This window comes from Sardina pilchardus, chromosome 10 (assembly GCF_963854185.1).
Source record: "Sardina pilchardus chromosome 10, fSarPil1.1, whole genome shotgun sequence".
NCBI lineage: Eukaryota > Metazoa > Chordata > Actinopteri > Clupeiformes > Clupeidae > Sardina > Sardina pilchardus.
This window is the reverse complement of record NC_085003.1, coordinates 15,471,958-15,495,957: the sequence shown is the minus strand read 5'-3', so window position 1 is coordinate 15,495,957 and position 24,000 is coordinate 15,471,958. Positions and strand designations below refer to the sequence as shown.

Sequence of the window (24,000 nt, the reverse complement as noted above, 5' to 3'; positions counted from 1 at the left end):
TGAAGAGAAAATATTGTCTTAGTAATTGCTGAGTCTCATGTTAGTGTTCACCTTAGGCACTTGAGCTATAATGGACACTGTGTAAACCTCTCCATAGACACACACATGAGAAATTGCCACTTTAAAACAATATTTGACTGACAGAAACTGAAGACTGAAAATGACCTGTCCCAGTTCTGACTTTCATTTACTTAATAAACACGGTGGAATTAGGTGTTGATATAGGCTGACTGTGTCTGGGTATTCTGAAATACTCAAATACATTTTGGACCTGGGACATTTACAAATATTCACTAATATGAAAATACTTGCAGGGGATTGCTTGGGGGTAACAAGAATGATGTATCTATATATAAAACACACAGCTCTAAAATGCCAGGTGCATCGGTAGACAACGATCAAGAGGCAAATTCTCTTTACGGGTCAACATGGTGAGGATAGCCTTTGTGAGTGTCTGTGTGTGTGTGTGTGTGTGTGTGTGTGTGTGTGTCTGTGTGTCTGTGTGTGTGTGTCTGTGTCTGTGTAAGTGTCTGTGTGTGTGTGCACGTGCAGGGTTGGACAGTATTTATGATGCATATATTTCAAATACGTATTTCAAATACAAACTAGAAAATGTAATTCCATGGAAGGAATTACCATTGCATGTAAATGCAAAAAGGTTGCTGACTGTGTAAAACATTGTATTAGGCCTATAGTTAAAAAGACAACTAGGCTACACAGAAGAATAGATAAATAACAAAATAACCCATTTTACAATTCCACTGAAAAGTCACATTTAAAAAGTGATTTATGAAAATGCATCAAAATTGTGGATATAGGCTATTATGGAAAATAACTCTTCATTTATTAGAATTTAAAAGACTGACATGAAGTTGACCAACTTCAAACGAGTTGCAAGAGCTGACACTTTAGTAGCCTACAGTGAAACGACTGGTAGGATAGCTTACAGCCTTCATATCTACACTAATGCAGGTTAAAAGTAGACCATAGGGCCAGGCAATACGGAATACAATCTCAAACAACGCCAATCAACGATGATGCAGCAACAGGTAGGATATCTAGCAAATGTAACGTTAGCTTACAGTAGGATATTTTATGTAGGCTATATTACAGGATGAGCTAGTTCTTCGAAGTGTCTCCAGGTGTGTGATTGTCCTAATATGTACAATAAGCTGTTAACAAAGGTTTTTAATTTGTGAATGATACCGAAAGCTTTAAATGATTGCCTGGCTGGCAAGTCCCTATAGCTGAAACGACTAGCTTGCTAACAAACAAACAACGCCAATCAACGATGATGCAGCAACAGGTAGGATCTAGCAAATGTAACGTTAGCTTAGAGTAGGATATTTTATGTTGGCTACACATAGATGGCTAAAAGCCCTTGTGTAAGCCGTGTTCGCCTTGCAGCCTACCCCGACGTTAAACGTTAGCCTGGAACAAGTTTGGTTGTCGTTAGCTAAACAGTGTTTACGTTGACGTTAGGTTAGATTGTCTTTAGCTGTTGATAACGTTACCGAGAGCAAACCGGTTAGGCTACTGTAACGACATAAACAAATCAAGTAAGGAGTAGCCTAACAGGAGACAAGACAATAACGTCCGGTCAGCCGTGGCATGGTAGGCTAGACTGTTTTCACAGCTGTCAGTGCTGCATCACAATCCGTACAGCGGCGCTTCCGTAACAGAAATCCGGACAGCAACACTTTGTAGGCTAAGAGTAGCAATTAATAACTTCCAGGTCAAATAAAGTTATATATACCGTTGAAACCAGTGTTTAGCCCTCTTTGATCTTCTAAACACCTTGACCTAATCAAAGCCGACCGAAGACGACATTTTATCGTTAAGTAGGCTACAATGACAGCCAACGGCATTTTAAAAATGGCGGTGGGCAATGATCTCGCGCTGACTCCGTTGAAGGAGGGAAGCGAGTCAGCGAATTAAATGAATGTTTTGGTCATGTGGTCAATAGTATTGTAGATAAACATAATGGTCATTGATAGTGAACGTTTTTAATCTAAATTGCGAGTTATAAGGTTAATAAAACCCCATTTTGATGACGGTTTAAACGACGACTGTACGAAAGACTGTGACATGTAACATAGTTCCCCACATAGCGCCAGTGAGGGAAACCGTCATTTATGAGTATTTCATTGGCCCAAAATAAACCAATCAAAGCTAATAAAGTGAAGATAACAATCTTCCCCAGCAACTGAAACATCAAAACTTCATTGGTCTATTTTAGTAAGCCTCAAGGGACGTTTTTACATGTCCGGAAGCGAACTTTCGTGTACGGAAGTTGATGGAGCTACAGCTGAATGAGTAGACGTAACGTAACATTCACGTTTAGCCTGGTTTAGCGCAGAGGTGGTGGTGGAATGGCTTTGGATCAGAGATCCTTGATTACTGACAGCTGAGCACTGACGTAACAATTAATCTTTGCCGCCAAAGGGTCTCAATGTAAACTCTATGGGAATTTTAAACCTTTTTATCGTAAATATCTCAAAAAGTATAAAGTTCACAAATGTGAAAAATAATAGAACAAACCTCCGTTTCAAGAGCTTTGTAGGAGTGCTTGAATGACGTCAAACGGTTCAGTGGTTCTAGAGCCTTTGATCGTTGATTTTGGTCGGAAGAAGAATAAAGAAGATAACGATAAAGAACAGGGATAGGCCTAACAGTACATTGCATTTACATGCAATGTAAATAGTATTTTATTATTGTTGCATTTTATTGTTCTATTATTGTTTCTTTTATTATCATTGGGTTCAAGAAAACGGCTTTGTATTTTGCATCAACTTACTGTGTCTTTAGAAGTTTCAGTTTCTTGACAACTGCTCAATCAGTGGAACATCTGGAAACTGTTATGGTCCCCCTGCAACATTGCCCAAAAAGTGGCCTCCTTTATCATCGATATCTATTCCTTCTGGCGTCAATATAACCCCATTAAAAAACAACAAGGTTCTACCTAACAACAGCGCTATCATTCTGGGCTTGCACAGACAATGCATTAACTGAATTATACAGTATGGCAGATACCATTCATCTGAAGTCATTTTATGGTAATAGAACTGCTCTCGGTTGCTTTAAGTCCTCATTCTGTGGCTCTCCGTACATTCAGTGGTTAGTTTGTACCACTTGACAAGTTCAGCTGTGAGCTTTTTAGTAGTTTATTTATATTACAGTAGGCTATGAGACGTTAGATACAGGTCATCTGTTGACTGTTTACAGATTTATGACATGTCCCGTAAGCAGAGAAAAACTGCTGCTTTCAAACACTGCCCGGATTTATCAACAGAGTCAGTATAGTGATTAAGGAATAGATAGAATAGACAGGCATGGAAAGTTTACTAGGGGATTTCATGTCCCCTTTAAAGAGTATTTTTAGTGTTTTCAAAATACAGAAATACAGTATTTTGTTTAGATACATGGTGTTGCTACTGTTTCTTATAGTTTATTTTGATAACCCTTAAAATTAGGCTATTTTATATTTGATTTGAAAATATAAAAATGTATTTTGGAAATGTATTTTGCCCATCCCTGTGCATGTGTGCGTGAAATATGTTTGAGAAGCCTCATGTCTAGCACCTGTTGGCTCCCCTCTAGAAGGACCATCAAGAGGAAGTGACCTGCGATGACCGGGCAGTAGGCTACCAAAGGACAAGTGGATGAGGAGCACACTCCGGGAGGGGAAAGTGGGGCAAGATGGCTGAAATCAAACAACAAAGAAGCATGCAGATAGCTGATACAGGATCTAATAACATGCCTAAACCTGTTTTTGTTTTTTATTTTTCAAAGTCATGCAACAACTTAAAATCTAACAAGCGGTAATTTTTGACCGGAAACACAAAACTAGTAAACATGAGATGAACACAACAGGAGGGTTGATGATACTTCTGGACAAAACCCTGAGAGGGATCTGTGACCGAAAGCTTTGTGTCATTAAGGTAGACTTTGCCTGGAAAATGGTTGTCAGCTGATTGTTTTCCAACAGAAGGCTATGGAAAGCACATTAGTGCTGCACAATCAGAGCTGAAGATGTTCGGTGATATCATCCGTCTGTAGAGTGCCAGCAGACATCGAGTGTCTGAATCAAGAAGAAGTGGCCCTAATAATGGGGAAGAAGAGGGGAGGCATGCAAACTGGCTGGCGCAAGAGCAGAGCTGGACAAGGCCAGAGGAGAGTTGAAAAGGTCAGCTCTGACCTCCATTATCTACACGTAGTCAGGCTAAGTGAGCTGAAGCTAAGAAACAGCGCCAGCACACCCAGAAACCTTTCATGTTCTGCTAATGTCTGCTAGGAGGGAGGAGGAGTTGGAAGCTGTGGATCAAACTAGGACAAACAACAAACAAGGAGGTGTGGTAAAAAAAAAAAATCAGGTTAGTCATTCCCAATGGGGCATTTCACCAGCTTATGTTTGATGCTGCTAGCAGAGGGTCAACCAGTCTTAATGGTGTTGGAGAGAATACTTAGGCCTATACATTGATCATACTGTACATGGAAAGCAGTTGGCAGATTCATGCAACAGCTTATTCGTTGTTGATAGTCACAAATCCACGTTAAATGCTAATCCTTTTGAACAACGTTCACGTTGATGTCATTTTAGTGGTTAGTGATTGGAACAGCAGAACAAATTTCTCAGCATGTAAAAAAAGAACAGGTGGGTAGGTATGGTACTGGGAAATAAATATGGTTTGGTTATCACAGTTGCCAAACGGTGCACATCCACTAATCTTTTGCAATCACACTCTGGAAAGGGTTGTTTAAAGGGCTTTGAAAGGCTGACAGCATCACACTATTGTAACTTGTTTACAGTCTGACTTATTAGTTCCAGTAATCTGTTGACATGTGTTTAGCAGATGGGACCCCTGCATCATACACGAGCGGCTGCTTCTTGGGTATTGGTTTTAATTGTGGACAGATAATGAGAACGATGTGGTAAACCATTGTATCCAACGACTGAACACAAGATAAAGTGATGTTGAAAAATATTTTTTCAGTAGTCATGGCTCTCTGCAAAGTTGGTCAACAAGGAAATGTGCTGCGCATTCATAAGGCCATGGAGAATATTGGAGAGTGTTGAATATGACAATACTTTTACATGGTCTTTGTTCTGTCTTGCTATTAATCTCTCGCTCTCTCTCTCTCTCACACACACACACACAGACACGCACATGGACGCACGTACACACACACACACACACACACACACAGTTTATATTGGTTTGACAGGGCTAGATTTTGACCTTAGTGTCTGTAATTAGTTCACTCACTCTGTTGTCTGTCGGAGTCTGTGTTTATAGCGGCGGCCATTCCCGTCATGACAGTCAGGGTCAAGCCTGAGTTCCTGTCACCCCTCACAAACACAACATTTTGTTTATGTAGTGCAACAGGGACGCCAAGGGACAGCCTCAGGGGCATTCAGTTCATTTACATAACAACACTGCCCTGGTAGTCAATCTCTTTGACATGGGTACATCTGTTGAATGCACAATTGAGGTGAATAATTTACAAAGTAATATTGACACCATAGTGCTATTTCAGAACCTACAGGCATGGATCTCTTTTACAAATAGTGCTTGTATTATCATAATCCTTTTTAAACATAGCGTGTAGTATTTCAGTGATGGAACAGAGCATGTAGCTGGTGGACTGAAATAGCTGTTCGCAGGCCATCTCATCGCTGTGATGCTGATTTATGGTAATATAATAGTGGAGAGTCAGGGGGTCACTCTAAATCCCTCAGGCTCATTTCATATCTGAAGAAGATGGAGACCAGATCATGCCATTTGTATTCTCTGCACACCACACACACACACGCACGCACGCACACACATACACACATGCACGCACGTACATGTGTACACACACACACACACACACTTTTCTCACACAAAGCACATAGCGACAGAGACAGTAGGCATGTACACATTCTTGCTCACACACATACACACACACACACACACACACTCACTCACTCACAAATACGCTGCACACACATATGCACTGTACGAGTCCACACACCCATCACTGTCAGAGCTGCGATGAGAATTAGTTTAATTTGTGGTTAAGAAGGGCAGGAGCACATATGGAGATTCAATTTTGGAACCGAAGCTTTGCCAAAACCATAAACATGACCACACAGTCATTAACTGTACTCTCTGATGTTCTCTGTGTCCTCTCTCTCTCTCTCTCTCTCTCTCTCTCTCTCTCTCTCTCTCTTCACTGACCCCTCACTCAAATACATCATTTTCTCATCAAACTCAGTGTATAGTTAAACCCATTACATGCCACAATCAATTTATGTTTCTAAACTACAAATCCCAGTGTTCTCCATCATAATTCCTGCTGTGCCTGTCAAGAGTAATGATATTCCAGCCAGGGAATACTCACCCTTTTAGGAGAGGAAAAGCTCTTGTTTAACGTAGCCAAAGATGGGGAGAAATGGTATGCACCTCAGCTTTCTCTTTAAGGCTAGAGGACCTGGAGGTATTGTTTTTGGAAATGAATGAGGGCAAACTGTCACGGAGACGTATTGAGTGTTGACGGTGCTGATCACACACACCCGGATGACCAACACAGGCCCTGACAAAACAGCACTACAAAGCATCACCTTAAGTACCTTCAGCAAAGCCATCCAACTCCTCCCTTATTGAGAGATGTTGTGCTACAATAAAGGCTTTCTTATGTCGAAACAGTTGAGTGTTTACAGCTCAGTAGTTAGTATGATAGAAGGGATGACCCTGTTTAGCTTACAGTTTAATTGTATGGTCAGAAGAACGGCGTTTTGATGATTCAGTGTTTTGGAACAGAAGATCTGGTGATTGGTTTTTCAAAGAAACCAGAGTCTCAAAACAAAACCACCCACTCTCCAAAACACTAGTTCATGCTGTGCTCATGCCTGCTCTCAACGTCCTAACGCTTGCCATCATTTGGTGTGGAGCTACACTTCACTTCCATAGAGGCACCTGAAACTGGCCTTTGTTTTTGAGGGGGGTGGGGGGGGTCTTCATTCTTGACCCACTGCCATTACACAGCTGCCCCCCCTAACCACCAACCACCACCTGCAGCAGCACCTATGCCCAGCTGCTGGCCTCTTCTATCCCCACCTGCGGATGGCCGCTCCCAGCCCTGGACTAGCCGGTCCCCGGGGGCCTCCTCTCCCTCCGCGACGCCCACCTGGCACTGCCCAGCCCTCCCGCCGCCCGCGTTACTGCTCACACACACGAGAGGGGACGTGAGTGAGAGTGAACACACACACACCTCCGCACTGCTAACACCACAGGGCTCACACGCAAACAGGCACACTGCACGCAGCGCACAAACACTCACTCACCCCTGGATTTATGGGCACGCTCACCCACACACGCGCACACACACACACACACACACACACACACACACACACACACACGCACGCACATGCACACACTCATGGGTTAATGACTCATCTGCGGGTTATTTACCTCACAAGAGGCGCTGCTTTGCTCAGAGAGACCCGAGCCCCGTTGCTCAGCGAACGCCCCCGTCTGTCCCGAAGAGTTCGGTCGTGAAAATGATTCAAGTCCCTGACGGTGGAGGAGAGAGAGACGAGAGGAGCATGAAAGAGAGAAAGAGGCAGGGTGGGAGGTAGAGAGAGAGAGAGAGAGAGAGAGAGAGAGGGAGGGAGAGAGAGAAGGAGAGAGAGAGAGAGGAGGGAGAGAGAGAAGGAGAGAGAGAGGGAGGGAGAGAGAGAGAGAGGCGGGGGGGAGAGCTCACACAGATGGGGCCCGCTCTGCTTCATCAAGAGCTAATCACGCAAGCGGCGGGCCGGCGTGGATGTGGTTCCCATTAACGCGGCGCTGCGCAGGAGCTGACCGGCCCGCTGGACGCAGCTTCGCTTGCCCAGTGCAGCGGGAGCTCTAGCTGGAGCAGGGCCACCCCCCACCAGACACACACACACACACACCACACACACCCCACACGCCACACACACGCGTGAATGAGGGCCGCACCCCAGCTGCCGAGCACGCGTCCCTGGGCAGACATTCGCGTCGGGCCACCACCCCCCTCCCCGGCCATACACACACACACACACACACACACACACACACACCTCGGACCCCCACACCTCGCTCGCCCTGGCTCTCCCTCTCTCAGGTGGGCCCACTCCAGAGCACCTCCAGCAGCTGCGTAATGGCTCTGAGCCGCCCTGGCCACTATCAGCGGACTAATTACGGGGATGTGGACTGACAGGCCTTTAAGGGGAGAGGGATTGAATGGCCGTCTGAAACGGCCTCTTTGTTGCCGGGCCGCCGAGCCAAACGATTAGCGGACCCGGGCCAGACGAGACCCCCGAACTGTCACCAGATGTTTTCATGTGGCAAGTCGGAAACGCCAGGGCTCGCGTTTTAAACACCTCTCCAGCGCCTGTGACTTACGAAACAATAAATAACACAGAAGAGAGGAAGAGAGAGAGAGAGAGAGAGAGAGAGAGAGAGAGGGAAAAAAAGAGTAACACAGTTTTTGCAAGCGTTTGTTTCTTCAACGCATTCTTTCATATTCCAAAGCCTATGCTCTGGAATGAGTCTCGGAATCTGGCCTGTCGAATCCTCAGCCTGGTCCCATAGGAAGGGAACACTTGGCAGTAATAGGGGAATGGTTAAACAACTGCTTTTCTAAGTCTTCCCATCCACATTGAGTTTCTTAAGCCACTGCTGTGAAAATCCATCTTCCATATGTATCCAGCTGTAACAGTGGGGAATCGCTTGCCAATAAAATTAGTTATTTATTTAGATATACAAAAAATGCACCGGATAAATGGTTGATGTATCAGTTCTGTGAACATTTCGTGTTATGTTTCTTTTCCATGGCCCTGCGCACACCGCGTTTTGGTGATTCAATGTTTATTGGAGTACCCAGTGAATTTTTTTCTGGGTTGGTTTGTCACAACCCAATGCACTTGGGGATACTCAGAAAGGATTTGGCTGCTTCCTGACGTAGTTTCCCTATGGTAAGGGATGCATCATCCAAACAGTTGCGTTCGGATACACAAAGGGATTTCACCATGGAACCGTTCCCATGGCATACAATAAGGAGTGGAAGTTTTACAGTAACTCCCATAAATATTTAAAATGATGGCCACACGCACTAAATACATGAGGTCAACTCGTCCTACTTCTGCACATGTTCTGGCTATTATTTGCCAAGACAAAAAAGTGGACACTGTGTTAGATTAAAACAATGCAATCCAGCGCACAATGCTGAACGGTGCCAGGAATTCAGGAGAGCACCTCAAAGGCTCCTGCGAAAGCACTTACATGAAATAAACAAGCCAGTCAATGGCTGCATATACATCTGTGGGCTTTGATGGCCTGGGAACCTGTAGTGTAGTGTAGTGTAGTGTAGGGGGATTTGCACAGCCATGCTGTTTATGAACTCCAGCAGAAGGGGCAGCGCCACTCCATGCCAGTAATAGAAAGCAGCGGGCAGCGCCACTCCATGCCATTAACAGAAAGCAGCGGGCCGCGCCATTCAGAACGGGTTATGCAATCACCAGGTGTGTCAGGACCCAAAGTCCAGCACATCAGAGAATACGACAAGGAAGGGAAAAATCATAATTAGTGTATACAAACAAAAAAAACATCTCAGTGCACCAAAGCCTTCCTCAATCCAACCAGTCCAGGACTGTCTGTTTTGTCCCTTGGGAGAGCTGTAAGAACGTTCTCTGTGGCCCTCGGGAATGTGGCCTGCCCAGATCTCTCCTGCTGCCCAGATCTCACCGCTGGCAGGTGCTGCTCAGACATCCGTGCAGTGGTGGACTTGCTTGACCACAGCTTTCTCCTGCGCTCACGGCAGGAGTGTGGCCAGGTCTCAGGTGAGTCAGATAAGTGTGTGTGTGTGTGTGTGTGTGTGTGTGTGTGTGTGTGGCAGCTTTCTCCTGCGCTCACGGCAGCGGCTCTTAAGTGTGGCCAGGTCTCAGGTGAGTCAGATGGCAGCAGCCCGCCTGCTCTGCTCTGCTCCGTCTGTCAGCAGAGCAGTTCCCCATTCCGCAGCGTGACTCAGTGGCACGGCCTCCACACAGGAAACGGCTCTCTCTCTCTCCTCCTCTCCTCTCTCCTCCCTTTCTCTTTCTGTTTGGTGTGTGTTGTGGGAAGCGTGCACTATATACTCTATGAGCACAGAGGGAGGGGGGGGGGGATTGTGTGTCGTGTGTGTATTTGTATGTGTATGTGTACTGTATGTGTGTGTGTGTGTGTGTGTGTGTGTGTGTGAGTGAGTGAGAGAGAAAGTATTGTTAGTATTTTAGTATTATTATACTGTATGTCTGTAGATAGATCGGTAAGTTGGTATAAATTAGAGAACGAAAGAGAGAGATAGTATGTGTGGATGTGTGTGTGTGTAGTATATGTGTGCATGTTTGTGTATGTAGCCTATGTGAGTGTGCATGTGTGTGTGTGTGTGTGTGTGTAAGTGTTTATTTAGACAGCGATCCTCTGACACGAGAGCCTTGTTTACGGCGTCTGGAGCTGCCTCCCCGCAGGCCGCTGCAGCCCAGATGTTTGTTTTGCCGTTGCGGGCCGTGTTGTCCTTTCCCTCTTATTTATTTATTTTCCCCTCCGCTTTTATAGGCCTAATTTGTGTCACATAATTGACTCACTCCAGACCCATGGCTCCTCGGCCCTCTTTGCCACACTTCTCCCCGCCTCACGGTCCGGAAAGTTCTGGCAACTGGTGGAGAGGAAATGGTACCAAGCTGAAGGTTTTTGGTGTCACCAAAAGTAAGGGCTTGTTGGGATCAGTGATTTTCCACTGGCGTTGGCAGAGAGACTTGTGGGGGTGCTGAATGATGTAAACACAGGAAACCAACAGCTTTTATTGATTTCTGGTTTCCCAATGCGGTTGCATCAAAAAATATGACTTCCAATCCCGCACACACATAGTTCAATCCATGCCTCACAATTACTCATTTCAAAATCTACCATTGTAGCAGAGCAGAGGCAAACGTAGGGATAATGAGACAAGGTACAGGCTTGTATGTGTGTGTGTGTGTGTGTGTGTGTGTGTGTGTGTGTGTGTGTCTGTGTCTGTGTGTGTGTGTGTGTGTGTGTGTGTGTGTGTGTGTGTGTGTGTGTGTGTGTGTGTGTGTTAGGGGAGTAGGGTCATGCTGAGGTTCAGGTAATTTGCCGCAGATGAAACTCTACCCAAGCCCCAGACTCTGCATGACAAATCTCTTCAAAGCAGCAGGAAATCTATTAGCACCCTGAGGGGTTAGCCCTACCTTGCCTCTCTCTCTCTCTCTCTCTCTCTCTCTCTCTCTCTCTCTCTCTCTCTCTCTCTCTCTCTCTCTCTCTCTCTCTCACACACACACACACACAAACACACATACCAGTCCTATCTGTTATACCATCTCTCACGTTTGGTCCTTGTTACTCTGTCTTCTACTGCTCCCCTAATTCATTGTTCTGCTTTTGTTTGGCTTTGTTTATGTGTGGCCATCTTTCATTTTCTGCTCGTCCTCAAGCATGCGCACATCCAGTGTGTTCCCGCTCGCGTGCTCTCCTGTAGTAGCGTCCTCCACGCAGTGGCCACTGCGGAAGCTGAACGCTGCGGCTACTTCAGTGAGAGGACAAGATGGATGGATGCCACATTTGTCTGGGCTCTGGAACACATGGTCTGAGTTAGGAGCAGGAGCACAGGACAGTGCCAGAGAAGAACATGTAAAGCCAAAGTAGCAGTGTATGGGCCATGTAACAGTGTGTGTGTGTGTGTGTGTGTGTGTGTGTGTGTGTGTGTGTGTGTGTGTGTGTGTGTGTGTGTGTGTGTGTGTGTGTGTGTGTGTGTGTGTGTGCGTGTGTGTGTGTGCGTGTGTGTGTGTGCGCGTGTGTGTGTGCGTGTGTGTGTGTGTGTGCGTGCATGTGTGCGTGTGTTTGTGGTGGGGTGAGGTTATACAGAAACAGAGATAAAGAGTGAGAACAATCAGTGAAATTAAAGGACAATATTGTGCCAGATTTTTACAATTGAACAAGTTGAAAGGAGGTCTTACCTTCTCATGCTATCGCCTGCTGTCCGCGGAGGTCCGGCCCTTTCTCCCTCAGTAATGTCTGAAGCATGCCCATGTGAATTAGCCCTGTCTTCTGTTGTGGCTTTTCTAACAGCGCACGGTGCATGAGCGAACCAGATGAAACAACACACACTAATTAGTGCACTCTGATGTGGGACGTATTAAAAACATGATTGAGCCTCCGACATGGCCGACTACCAGTCCTCCGCCAAACATCACCTCCGGCCTGCTGGCCTCAGAGCTGGCTGATTGCGTTGGACAGATGACTCGCACCGCATATGAGGAACTAGCACCAGCCTCTGTGAAGGTCAGGCATTTCAAGTATTTGTTTCATATGGATGACTCACTCACTCAGTGGCGGCTCACCACCGATCGATGTGGTGTCCTCTTCGACAGCGACGAGAGTTACATTTCACATTTCACTTCTCATCTGGTGCCACCCTTTGTGGACTCCCTACCTCTACCAGCGGTGTTTACCCAACAGCTACACACTCCCTACGCACAACCGCCCCCCAACATCACGCAAGCACTGGCGCCATAGTTGGATTTCAATGGAATTTGTTTTATTCCTGGTGTAAGTTGTGAAAGTGAGGCGCGCGTCTGCTTTCGGTTAGCTGGGTTAGCTGGGCACCACATGGTGAAGCATGGAGACTAACTAACAGATGACTTGATTCCTCCAGATGAGTTGTGGCCCGTTATGGAGAGTTATGGAGCCACTGGCAGATCGAAATTGAGTTCACTCAACGGAACTTTGTCTATCAACCCAACCATCCATCATGTAGAATGGAGGAAAAAAGAGAGTATAGTGTGTGTGTGTGTGTGTGTGTGTGTGTGTGTGTGTGCGCAGCGCATGTATACGTGTGTGTGTGTGTGTGTTTGAGAGAGAGAGAGAGAGAGAGAGAGAGAGAGACTGGCCAAGGGTTTACCCTCTTTAGATTGTTGAACACTTGAACGCTCTAAAATGACTAAGCCACTCAGCATGGTGAAGACTTTGAGTGTTTATCTGTGTGCATGTGTTGACAATGGAGAGAGAGTGTGTAGAGTGGGACATTCTTCTGCACACACACACACACACACACTCATTTACACTGTGTAGGGTTACTTACATTAGCAGCCAGAAAGTGAGGAAAGACTGATGGGGAGACTGAGGAGCGACTGCAATGCAAAACTGTGTCCCTCCAACAGACTCACACACACACACACACACACACACACACACACACACACACACACACACACACACACACACCACACACACACACACACACACACACACACACACACACACACACACACACACACACACACACACACACACACACACACACACACACACACACCTATATACTTTAAGGGTATGTAACTGACACAAGTTGGTTGATTTGTCTGCCATAGCAGAAGACAGAAGTGGCAGCCAATGGAACGCTACACACAGTCATAACACACCAGCAAAATGCTATCTAAGGAACATTTGTCAAAAATACAGCTGAAGGAAATGCATGAAATAAACTCTCTCTCTCTCGTTCTCTCTCACACACACACACACACACACACACACACACACACACACACACACACACACACACACACACACACACACACACACACACACACACACACACACAATGAATCAACTTATGATTGGCAATATTGACCGAACCACACACATGACTCAAAGAAACATATTTCACTGCCTAAAACCTAAACTTTCTATCACACGCAATGGATTACGCTTTCAACCAAATGTGACAGAGAGAAGGAATTCACTCTTAGACAAATAAATAAACACTTCATGATGGGGCCAACTGTCCTATTCATGGTGCAGCGACTATAATAAATTCTTTAGTTTCTTAATCTTAAATGCCATGCATTCATTGATGTAATAGTTACACTGGACATGTCTGCGATAGACAGAGTGACGGACTGAGCGTGAATGCCTGGGCAGCATCTGGTGAGTTGAAAGTTAAATTGTCCTCGCGTAGTATTAGAGCAGTATCGCAAAGTGTCCAGGACAAAATCGGTCGGATAATACAGGTGCCAGAACGATTACTTGTGCAAACATAAAGCGACACAGCGACAGGTGTGGACGCCTGTGGAATGGTGAGTGTTTATTTACCACACTAAACTTTCCATCACAGCCTTTTGGAGGTAGGCTACACATTTTGTCGAATTATCTCGTGTTCCAAGGAAAATATGTGCAATTCCCGCTCGTAATGCTTATGCTTTAGAAAAGTCACTCGACACAGTTCAACGAACTTCAAACGAGATCAACAAACTTCAATTCTGAGATAAGACTTCTCTGCGTACAGGCTGGGATCCCTTTAAGTGCACAGAAGTGGGAGGAGGGGGTGCACCGAGTTTAAGTGCGCTCCTCGGATGGGTTCCAGTAAAGGAGAATCTCTACTCGTGCAAGGACCTTCCAGTCGCTGATCAGTGACCAGTTGGATAGCATCTGCCATATACTCCAAGACGACGCTGAAGGATACTCTCTGTAAACGCCAGTTTTCGGGATATACTCAGATAATCAGATAAACAACAAGAGGTACAAACAGCATCATGTGGATTTATAAATTCCTCCTCTGCGTCGCGCTTCTCGTTTACTCAGGTAAGATAACTATATCAGTTCTTCACTTTAACTACGAAACATTTTGAACATTTGGTCACTGGGATTACATTATTGTAACTCAGTTTTATTGGAATAATTTTATTTTGATTTATTTGGAGCATAAATGGGATAAACTGGTAGACTATTTATGATAACGTTATACGTCATACCTTTTTGGTATATTATTGTGTAAGTAGGCTACTTTACAAAACTTAAAGTGCAGGTATGAAATTAAATTTGAGAAAGCACGTTTAGACAGTAAGCATTGCATTGGGTGGACTGTTCTGGCTCTGGCTAGGATTCAGATAGCCATAAGGAAAAAGTCACGAACCCTAATCATAAATCTGTGCTCTGACAATTAGCAACGCCAAAGCGAATTAGCATAAGCCTTTGCATAAAATTAATTTAATATCCTGCGAGACCAGCGGTGTTTTATGGCCCTGACGGTTTAATTGGGTGATGTGCGCTGGGGTAACATCATACAGTTTCGCAACGGTGTAAGGGGAAAGTTCTCCTGTCCGTGACTCAACCATCGCACGCGTGGTCGTAATTGACTCTTCAGCAACATCTGGATGTGGACGTCTACACTTTTTGGCGGAAATAAACGATGCCTGTAACGAGGTCTGAAAAAGCATTGTGTTTCTTTTCCCTCTCTGGCAAGTCGGATACTCTTGTTGGATGAAGTTGTGTTCTTTTTGTTATTTAAGAAGTACTGTAAGTTTGATGTCTGGTTGAGTGTATGTGTGAAATTTAGACAGGGTGGGCAGTGGCTGACCTAATTGGATGAATAAAGGACTTCTCTCTCCTCTCTCTCTCTCTCTCTCTCTCTCTCTCTCTCTCTCTCTCTCTCTTTCCTCCCTCTCTCTCCCTCCCTCTTTTTCTCTCTCTTTCTGTCACACACACACACACACACACACACACACACACACACACACACACACACACACACACACACACACACACATCTAAATTATTTACCTACTTATCTCTGTCACACAGTTCAGTCTCTTTCTGTACTCACTTTCCCCTACACACTTGGCATTTGTGCACACACACGCACACACACACACTTGCACACGTGCACACACACACACACACACACACACACACACACACACACACACAAACACAAACACAAACACACACACACACACACACACACACACACACACAGAGTGAGAGAGAGAGACACACTCACACACACACACACACACACACACATATTCATTTTAAGTTTGTACACCATAGCTTTCTTGCCACTGACACACATACATGTCTCATCCATTGTTTTATTTTTTAGACACAGACAACCGCCAACACATCACAGGGTAGCTGTCAAACCCTTCTCCCATGATGAGTCACCATAGAGTAATCAGACACTGATGGATAACTCTGTATCTAGTTTCATCACATCCATAACAGATGATGCTATGAGACCACATTTCCCTTTCAACCGTGTAATTGTTCCTGAAAATGTTTCTTTTTCATTTCTTTTTATTTTCTGAAAGCTAATCAAAACACCGATTATCTGCTTCGTCATCGTGACATCTTTCAGCTCTCTCAGATTTCCATTTATGGTTTACACGGTGCTTCCAGTATTTGGCACAGGATTACAGCATGGCCATTATGTTGCTCTCGGCATCCTATTGACCCAACAGATTGTGTTGTACATTTGATCACTTTCTCTGGAGTTTGTTTGTTGTTGTTGTTGTTTTTCTCTGCCTTAATTCCCTCCTCTCTCTACTCTTCTAAACCTAATTTTGAATGGCTTATTTGCTCAAGGGAGTATTTTCATTGAAACAATGAATGGAACATTATTACTGCACTGGCCAGTGCTGTTGACTGGAGCTCACCATAGCCCCATCCGTGTGGGTTGCGGTCACGAGCTGCTCAGCTACAATATCTTCACCATCACATTTCTCCTTGGTTGCCAGAGAGCAAGCGGAACCCTCTGCAGGACTACCAGAAGAGCGACGGAGTTCGCCTGGTGACCCCCTCCGAGCCCTACCAGACCAAGGTCAAGCGCCTGAGTCTGGTCAAGTGTGCCCGCAGGTGCAGAGGGAACAGGAGGCTCCCATGCAGGTACAGTACAGTACCACCCAAGGCAGATCACTGCTATAAATCACTGTGTGTTTCTGTCTTTGGTGCGACAGAAGGCAATGATTTCTTGGCATGTCTTGTGTTATGTAGTGTGTTTGTGGTGTGGTTTTTGTGGCTCCATGTCTGGATAATTGGAGGATTATTCACATTGTGCACATTTGCTCCATAAATCCATCATGTTTGAATTCACCTCTGAACAAAGCCAATTACTCTTAGCCCCATGGCAAAAACAACATTTTAAAGGTTTTTTTTACTGCCTTGAAACTAATCGGAATGGGAATATTCCATTCACATGAGGACTGTTTTGATCTCTCATTCAGTCTTCAAGTAAGATGTCATTGTGTTCATCCCCTAGCTCTACACGGGTCCAGCTTTATGTCACTCCAAAGCTGTTGCGGAATGCATTTGATTAGTCTGTTCATCGTAATCACCATCATCAGTGCATTTTACCATGTAAAGCTGTTGAATGGAGTCCCAATGCGGATCGTGCGGTTTAACGTTTGGACGAAGTTTCTGTGAAACTATACAGTGTAAAGAAATTAGAAGTCATGTTTTTGGACTTGTAGGAAACTCAGCACTCTCGTCCAACATGTTGATTTATGGTCGATCACAACCGCAACATTTTCTACACGCAGCCATAGTATATATTGGACGGCAGTCAGCCATACCACCGACACCATTGATCAACACCTGTTACTCTTTAAGGCACTAATAAGCCATGTTAGCGAATATTCCACATCAATGAAAACTTAACAAAGTCTTTTATTGGTGGAGTTTATGACAATGTCCTTAGAAAAATATGCATTCATAAAAAGCATTGAAGCTGATTATAGATTTTAACTGTTCAGTTCTCAGTTCTCTTTAGTCACTCCTCATTTAAGACCATATCAGCAAGGTCTCCATAATAAACATGGGCTTATTTCAGTACACTAATATTCCTCAGCCAGTGAATTCCTACTCATAATTGAAGCGTTTATGTCAGGTCAAATGCATCACTCACATTTGTCAAGCTATGACAGACAAAGTTCCAGACAAACCAAATGTTTCATGTTTAATGCACACAATCAAATGTTGGTCTATAAATGCATTAATTGGACTAGAGTCCATATATCTCTCAATGTTGTTTATTGTTTAGCACATGTGAAGAATAATGGCCTGATGGTCTTGCGTTTTGGGATCACTTAAGTAATTACACCTTGTGTATTTCGACCCATTTGCTGTGTGAAGGTTTTAATGACTTGTCATAGTTTCCTAAGCTCGGAGCTCGGAGCTCGGAGCAGTGTAAACACAGTGTGATTGACGTTCCGTTTCCACTGCTATCAATCTATCTTCCCATCCATTTATTCCATCCGTGTAAACAGACATCCATTACAACATGCGGCATAACTCACTCCCTTTTGCCTTTCTCCAGGGCCTTCAGTTATGATCACAAAAACAGGAAATGCCACTGGCTCTCTTTCGACAGCCTCACTCCAAGCATACACACAGAGAAGGACTTCAACTTTGACCTTTACGAGAAGAAAGGTAGGTCATCCTCCTCTTCCTCACCCCGATTTCTCCCCTTGACAAGACAACGAAGTGTGACGTGAGCTCCTCAAAATACCCAGAAGTCCCGGCGACTCACACATCTGTGTTTATATCCCTGGCTGCGTTATCTCCCGCGGTTGATAAATCTGAGCTAAGTTTATGTAATTAGCAGGGGAGACTGTAAGCATGGGATGCCCTGTGCTGTCAGTCAGGCAGGAACATGTGCTGGGCCTCACTTGAGTCTCTGGAACATGTGTGGAGGAGAGATTGAGAGCTCACACCCTCTTGAAGCTCTCCAGCAAACATACATCAAAGTTGATCTTTAAGCTAGCTATTACTGTCTCTCCTTCTTTCTACATTTTTCTGCCTTTCTTTCATTGCTTCTCTTTCTTTACTCACTTTAAGCTTCTTTCTTTCTTTCTTTCTTTCTTTCTTTCTTTCTCTCTTTCACAGTTTGCTTTCTCTCTCTCTCTCTCTCTGCAGCCTCATACTTTATAGGCAGCAGTTTTCAAAATGTCTGGAGTACGAGAAAAAAAGCCACAACGAGTTTTTAAGTCTATTGCAGGAAACGAAGAGCAGTGCATGACACACACAGCCACAAGCTCATTGTCAGCCTCAGTTAATGTCAGCGCAATTAGAGCTCATTGCCGGTGAGTGGGGGGCGAGAAGGGATGTGCTGTGCTCATGGGTCCCCTGTGCCTCTGCCTCTCATCCTGCAGACTATGTGAGGGAGTGCATCGTGGGGACTGGGCAGAGCTACAAAGGACGGAGGTCTTTGACGGAGAGCGGCGTGCGGTGCCAGAACTGGAGCTCCATCATCCCACAAGAGCACAAGTAAGACTGCCACACACACACACACACAACACACACCCACACACACACACACACACACACACACACACACACACACACCGAGGCCGCTTCCTTTCCCGCCCGCCCCGGCGGCCCATTTGCGGCAGCTTGGCCCCTCTCGTGCCCCCCTCTCTCTCTCTGGGCACGGGGCACCGCCAAGGGCTCTGTGGCGGATGTGTTGGTGTTTGGAAGCACCTGGTGTCTAGTGGGGAAAGGGATGAAATGATTTTTTTTTTTTTAAACTCATTTTATATCCTATAAGGGAATTAAGTGGAAAATGGGATAGGTTTGCAAATGTCACTGCCTCAGTTTAGCTGCCAGAGACTCTCAGAATCATGTTTTGTGTGCTATATTCAGCCTTTCCCGTTTTGAGCCTTGTATTGCAAAGTTTTCTTTTCCATTTCCTATTTTTTTCCCCCTACAGTAGTCACCACCTTGCAGATATACTAAATGACTGCCAACATGTGACAAAAACATACAGTAGTGTTAGCTGACAGCGATTAGCTGTCGCTTGTTAGCGGCGGAGCATTTGGAGTGGCGTGGGACACGAGCAGCAGTGTGGCTTAGCGTAGCTGTAATTGATGATTACTCTAACAGATCCCCGAGTAATGGCTCGCTTGGTGCAGTGTGACTCCCGGTCTCGGCGGACTGTGTGAACTCCTCTGACCTCATTAAGCAGCACAATGGCTCACCACACTACACCAGCACATGCGACCGTCAGGTCAGAGTGGAACGAGCCGAGGATGGGAGTCTAAAAATACACTCGTACACACACACACAATTCTAAAAATACACGTAGGCACATCAGCTAGATGTATTTATAAATACACGCGCGTGTGTTTGTGTGTGTTGTGTGTGTGTGTGTGTGTGTGTGTGTGTGTGTGTGTGTGTGTGTGTGTGTGTGTGTGTGTGTTTGTTTGTATACTACTAGAGTGCATTGGGGAGGAAGGGGTTGCAGTAGTGTTGAGGGCAGAGATAATGTGTGTTGTGTTTACTTGTGTGGAGTGGTGGACGGAGTGAGTGCGTGGTGCTAGTGGGAGTTTGAAGCAGAGCAGAAGCGGGCCTTGATAAGGCAGGATGCAGTGCAGGGATGGGGTGGAATGGGGTGGAATGGGATGGGATGGGGCTGATGGGGTGGGATCAGCCCAGGGTTCATTAGAGCGCCGAGGCCCTAAGTGCCGCGCTGTTGGTTCAGTGGGTTTGTTAGGGGCGGAGAGATGGAGTTTCAGCCTCCGCTGCGTCAAAGGATTTATGGAGTCTCGTTGCTCACCAGGTGTCCCCAAAAAAAGCTGCAGACACATGAAAATATGATTTCCTTGAGAATAACCTTGACATTCTCCCTCTCTCCCTCTCTTTCATTCCCCCTTGCTCAGTCTCACTCCCTCTTTAAGTCTCTCTCTCTCTCTCCCCCTCTCCATCTCTCTCTCTCTCCCTCCCACCCTCTCTCTCTCTCTCTCTCTCTCTGTCATCGCCCTCCTCTCTTTTCATCCCTCTCTCGCTTTGAACAGTCACAGACTTTTAAAGTCTTGGGCTGCTTTGAAACTGTTTCTTCAGACACATCACAGAGACATTTTTATCAACATAAATTCCTCAGATATCCCCCCTCCCCAGGATATTAATGGGTCGAGCGGCGCTCTAGTCCATCACAGACTGAAAACTGTTTACCATCAATCACAATACTGTCTCTTTACTTGTCACAAGACGCCTCTGTCAGTCGCCGCAATGTTAATTGAAGGCCCACTGTAACCCCCCTTGCATTTCAAAGCCTTCTAACATTTGCCCAATCCCAGACCACAAGCTCACCAGTAATCACGCGGGCATGATTGAAACAGTAAACAGACGGTTGTGATTCACATGGAATTTTGCAATAAATGTACAAATAAAACAGACTTTCATGGGCTTTTTTCCGACAAACTGTCTCAGGCCAGTTCTGCCTGACTGCTCATCAGGACAGTGCTTGCAAATGCTGGTATATGACTTCCTCATACACATTCAAACACCATCTTTGTTTTCACGAATCTGCGGAAGCTGGACTCGGTCTATTATCGTTTGCTGGAGTCAGAGTTACATTTGGAACAAGTTTAGAATCAAAGAATGTCAACACGGTGGACGTCTTTCCCCCTTTCTCTGGGGTTTGTTTCTGCAAAAGAGTTGGCCCCAGGACTAGAATGCAGTATCGTTTTCACCCTGGCCAAAGAACAGCTCTGACATGCAAACTTATCGGAGTTATGTACGTGAATGCTTTAGGGGAATACTCATTAAACAAATGCCCAGTTATTCTGCATTCCTTATGGTACAGTATCTATACATTCTCATTGGGCTTACACTTCATACATGCTAAGTAAATTATGTTCATTCATTTGCTGCTGAGCAGCTGTGATATGACTTGTTTTGAACAATTTGGTCCTCTACTGCTACAGACAACAGTCATGTTAAAATACTGTGTGTTCTTTCACAGGCCAAATAACATTGCTGGCACATTAATCTCTTTGACAAGGTTACAATTGAAAGGTTAATTGCACTTTATTGCCACAGATCATGTGATTGAAAGATATCCTAACGTCTGGTCAGTGGTAATAGTGGAAATGAATGTCAATGACTGCCTATTCAGTGTAGCGAAACTGAACGATTTTTAAAATGTTTATTGCAGCTTCAAAGAACTAGGCTTTTTTGTTTTGTTTATACTGTTTGTAGAAGGACACTGCATCCTCGTAAACACAATCTCTGCTTCCAAACGCAGTCAGTCAGTCAGTCAGTCAGTCAGTCAGACCCTTGTAAACTCTGCTGAACTGCTCTCTGTCTCTGTCTCTGTCTCTGTCTCTGTCTCTGTCTCTGTCTGTCTGTGTGTGTGTGTGTGTGTGTGTGTGTGTGTGTGTGTGTGTGTGTGTGTGTGTGTGTGTGTCCTCAGTTTCCTGCCAAGGAAGAACAGGAAGAAGGACCTCCGGTACAACTTCTGCCGTAACCCAGACAACGCCACCAGCGGGCCCTGGTGCTTCACCACGGACCCTGAGATCCGCCTGCAGGCCTGTGGTCTTCCGCAGTGCTCCGAGGGTGAGTAGTGCACGCCTGCAGGCCTGTGCTCTTCCGCACTGCAGGTCTGGTGTGCTGGTCTGCAAGTCATGGTGGACTCTCACCCTTGGCCCAGTGGCCTGCTCTTGGTTGTACCCCCCCCCCCCCCCCCCATACGTACAGGGGGCCATGATGGATCATCCACAGGCTTCTGTTTTAGATCACTCAAGAAAAAGCAGGCATGTTGATTTCTCAACTGGCTTTATGGCTCAGAAACAGTGCTTAAGATATTTTGGACCTGCATTGGACCTGCAACTTTAGCATATCCTCATGAAATATTGTGTCAACAAAACAATTACATAGAGGGTTTGGGAGCCAATGGTGAAATTGTCTTAGGTTTCAGTGCATTTACTTGAATGTCCTGCTTTCAAGAAGGCTTTTAGGAAGTCATCACAGCTCAGGGTTTCACTGCTCAGGGTCTTTCTCATGCAGACTTAGAAACATTCCTGAAGCCTCCAGATTTGTTACCAAGTGTATGAACATGTAGTTCTATTGGTCATCCAGAGAGAATAATAGCCAAAATGGTTCATTTGCTTAACACTTTCTCTGATGTCTGTTGAGGTCTTTTCCGTAATCCAGAAAAAGACCAACTTGGCACTCTTCTTATCTACCCTGACACAATAGTTCATTTTCAAACGCTCATTAGTTGTGTTGTGTCATCATAACCAACGGTGGGAGTGTGCATTTGGTTCACGATTCATGTCCCAGTGAATAAGGATGACTCAGAGCTCATGGCTAAAATGCGTTTGATGGTGTGAAACAAATGCTTCAAGGTGATAAGGACACTGTGGGAATGGCGGGGATGCATTTGAAGCAAAACAATTTATTAAAACAATAAATGCGTCCAGAGATTCTGAAAGAATGGTTTAGTGGATAAACCGATCTGTGGAGAGCTGGGGGAGGGGGGTGTTGTTAATAAATTAGTTTGCCTTAATCAGAAACACACCGGGACATAAAAAAGGCCTTTCATGAGCGTGGCCAACTTATAAACATGTGTTTCCAATAACACACTCCAGTTTGCATACAGCTGTGGTCGCAAGCCGGGGCCGTTCCTAAGGAAGAGGTGACATTTCTGGAGGTGACCTTTGTGGTCAGCAGCCGGTGCCTTGTGCAAGCAGTGCTGCGCACAGTTTTGATTGCTTGTTTTCATAGCCTTCTAATCGGGTGAAATTCGCTCAGACGAAAGGAGAAAAAAAAACAGTAGACAAAAAAATAAAACAAAACACGGGAATCTCTCATCGTAGATGTAGACATGACATATTAGAAGCCCAGGGCAGATGGGGGGGAGGGGCTGGTGTAAACCACATCTTTGAATGAATTCAGTTTGAGTCATACATGAAAACAAGTGGCGATTGCTTGGAAAAGCAGAGAAACTTTGATGGCTATCTCTGGATTCATTTATTTAATGACTAACTGATGTGACTAACTTTGAGACAGGAGATGACTGTGTATGACTGACCATATAGAGTGGACTGAGTCGCTCGGCTATAGGGTTACGGCTCAGACGCCAGACATGTGAAAGCCCAGGGTCAGCCACACTGTTTGTGTAATCCATTAATTTGCCTTTTGAGTGTGGCATCCAGCATTAACGTGGCCCAGCTGTGTGTATGCGAGCGGTTGAAAACAGGCATGTCCCACAGCTTGATTGAGAAAGTGGCTCCTTGTGTGGCTTGTGTATGTGTGTGTGTGTGTGTGTGTGTGTGTGTGTGTGTGTCTGTGCGCGTGCGCGTGCGCGTGCCTCTTGGCATATTTCTCGTGGCTAACATTCTTGAATGTCGCTCTCCCACAGTGGAGTGTGTGAGCTGCAATG

General features: G+C 45.2%; 1 protein-coding gene across 1 annotated transcript in view; it reads left to right on the top strand.

Annotated features, from left to right (window-relative positions):
* The first annotated feature begins 14,441 nt into the window (after positions 1-14,441).
* Positions 14,442-24,000, top strand: part of hgfb (hepatocyte growth factor b) — a 27,072-nt gene continuing 17,513 nt past the window's right edge. Inside the window, exons 1-6 of the mRNA XM_062548098.1 lie at positions 14,442-14,642; positions 16,577-16,724; positions 18,154-18,266; positions 18,989-19,103; positions 22,030-22,172; positions 23,980-24,000. The exon at positions 23,980-24,000 is cut by the window's right edge and continues 100 nt beyond it. Coding sequence (XP_062404082.1) covers positions 14,594-14,642; positions 16,577-16,724; positions 18,154-18,266; positions 18,989-19,103; positions 22,030-22,172; positions 23,980-24,000 — 589 coding nt within the window. The 5' untranslated portion in view covers positions 14,442-14,593. The remainder of the gene's footprint in view (positions 14,643-16,576; positions 16,725-18,153; positions 18,267-18,988; positions 19,104-22,029; positions 22,173-23,979) is intronic.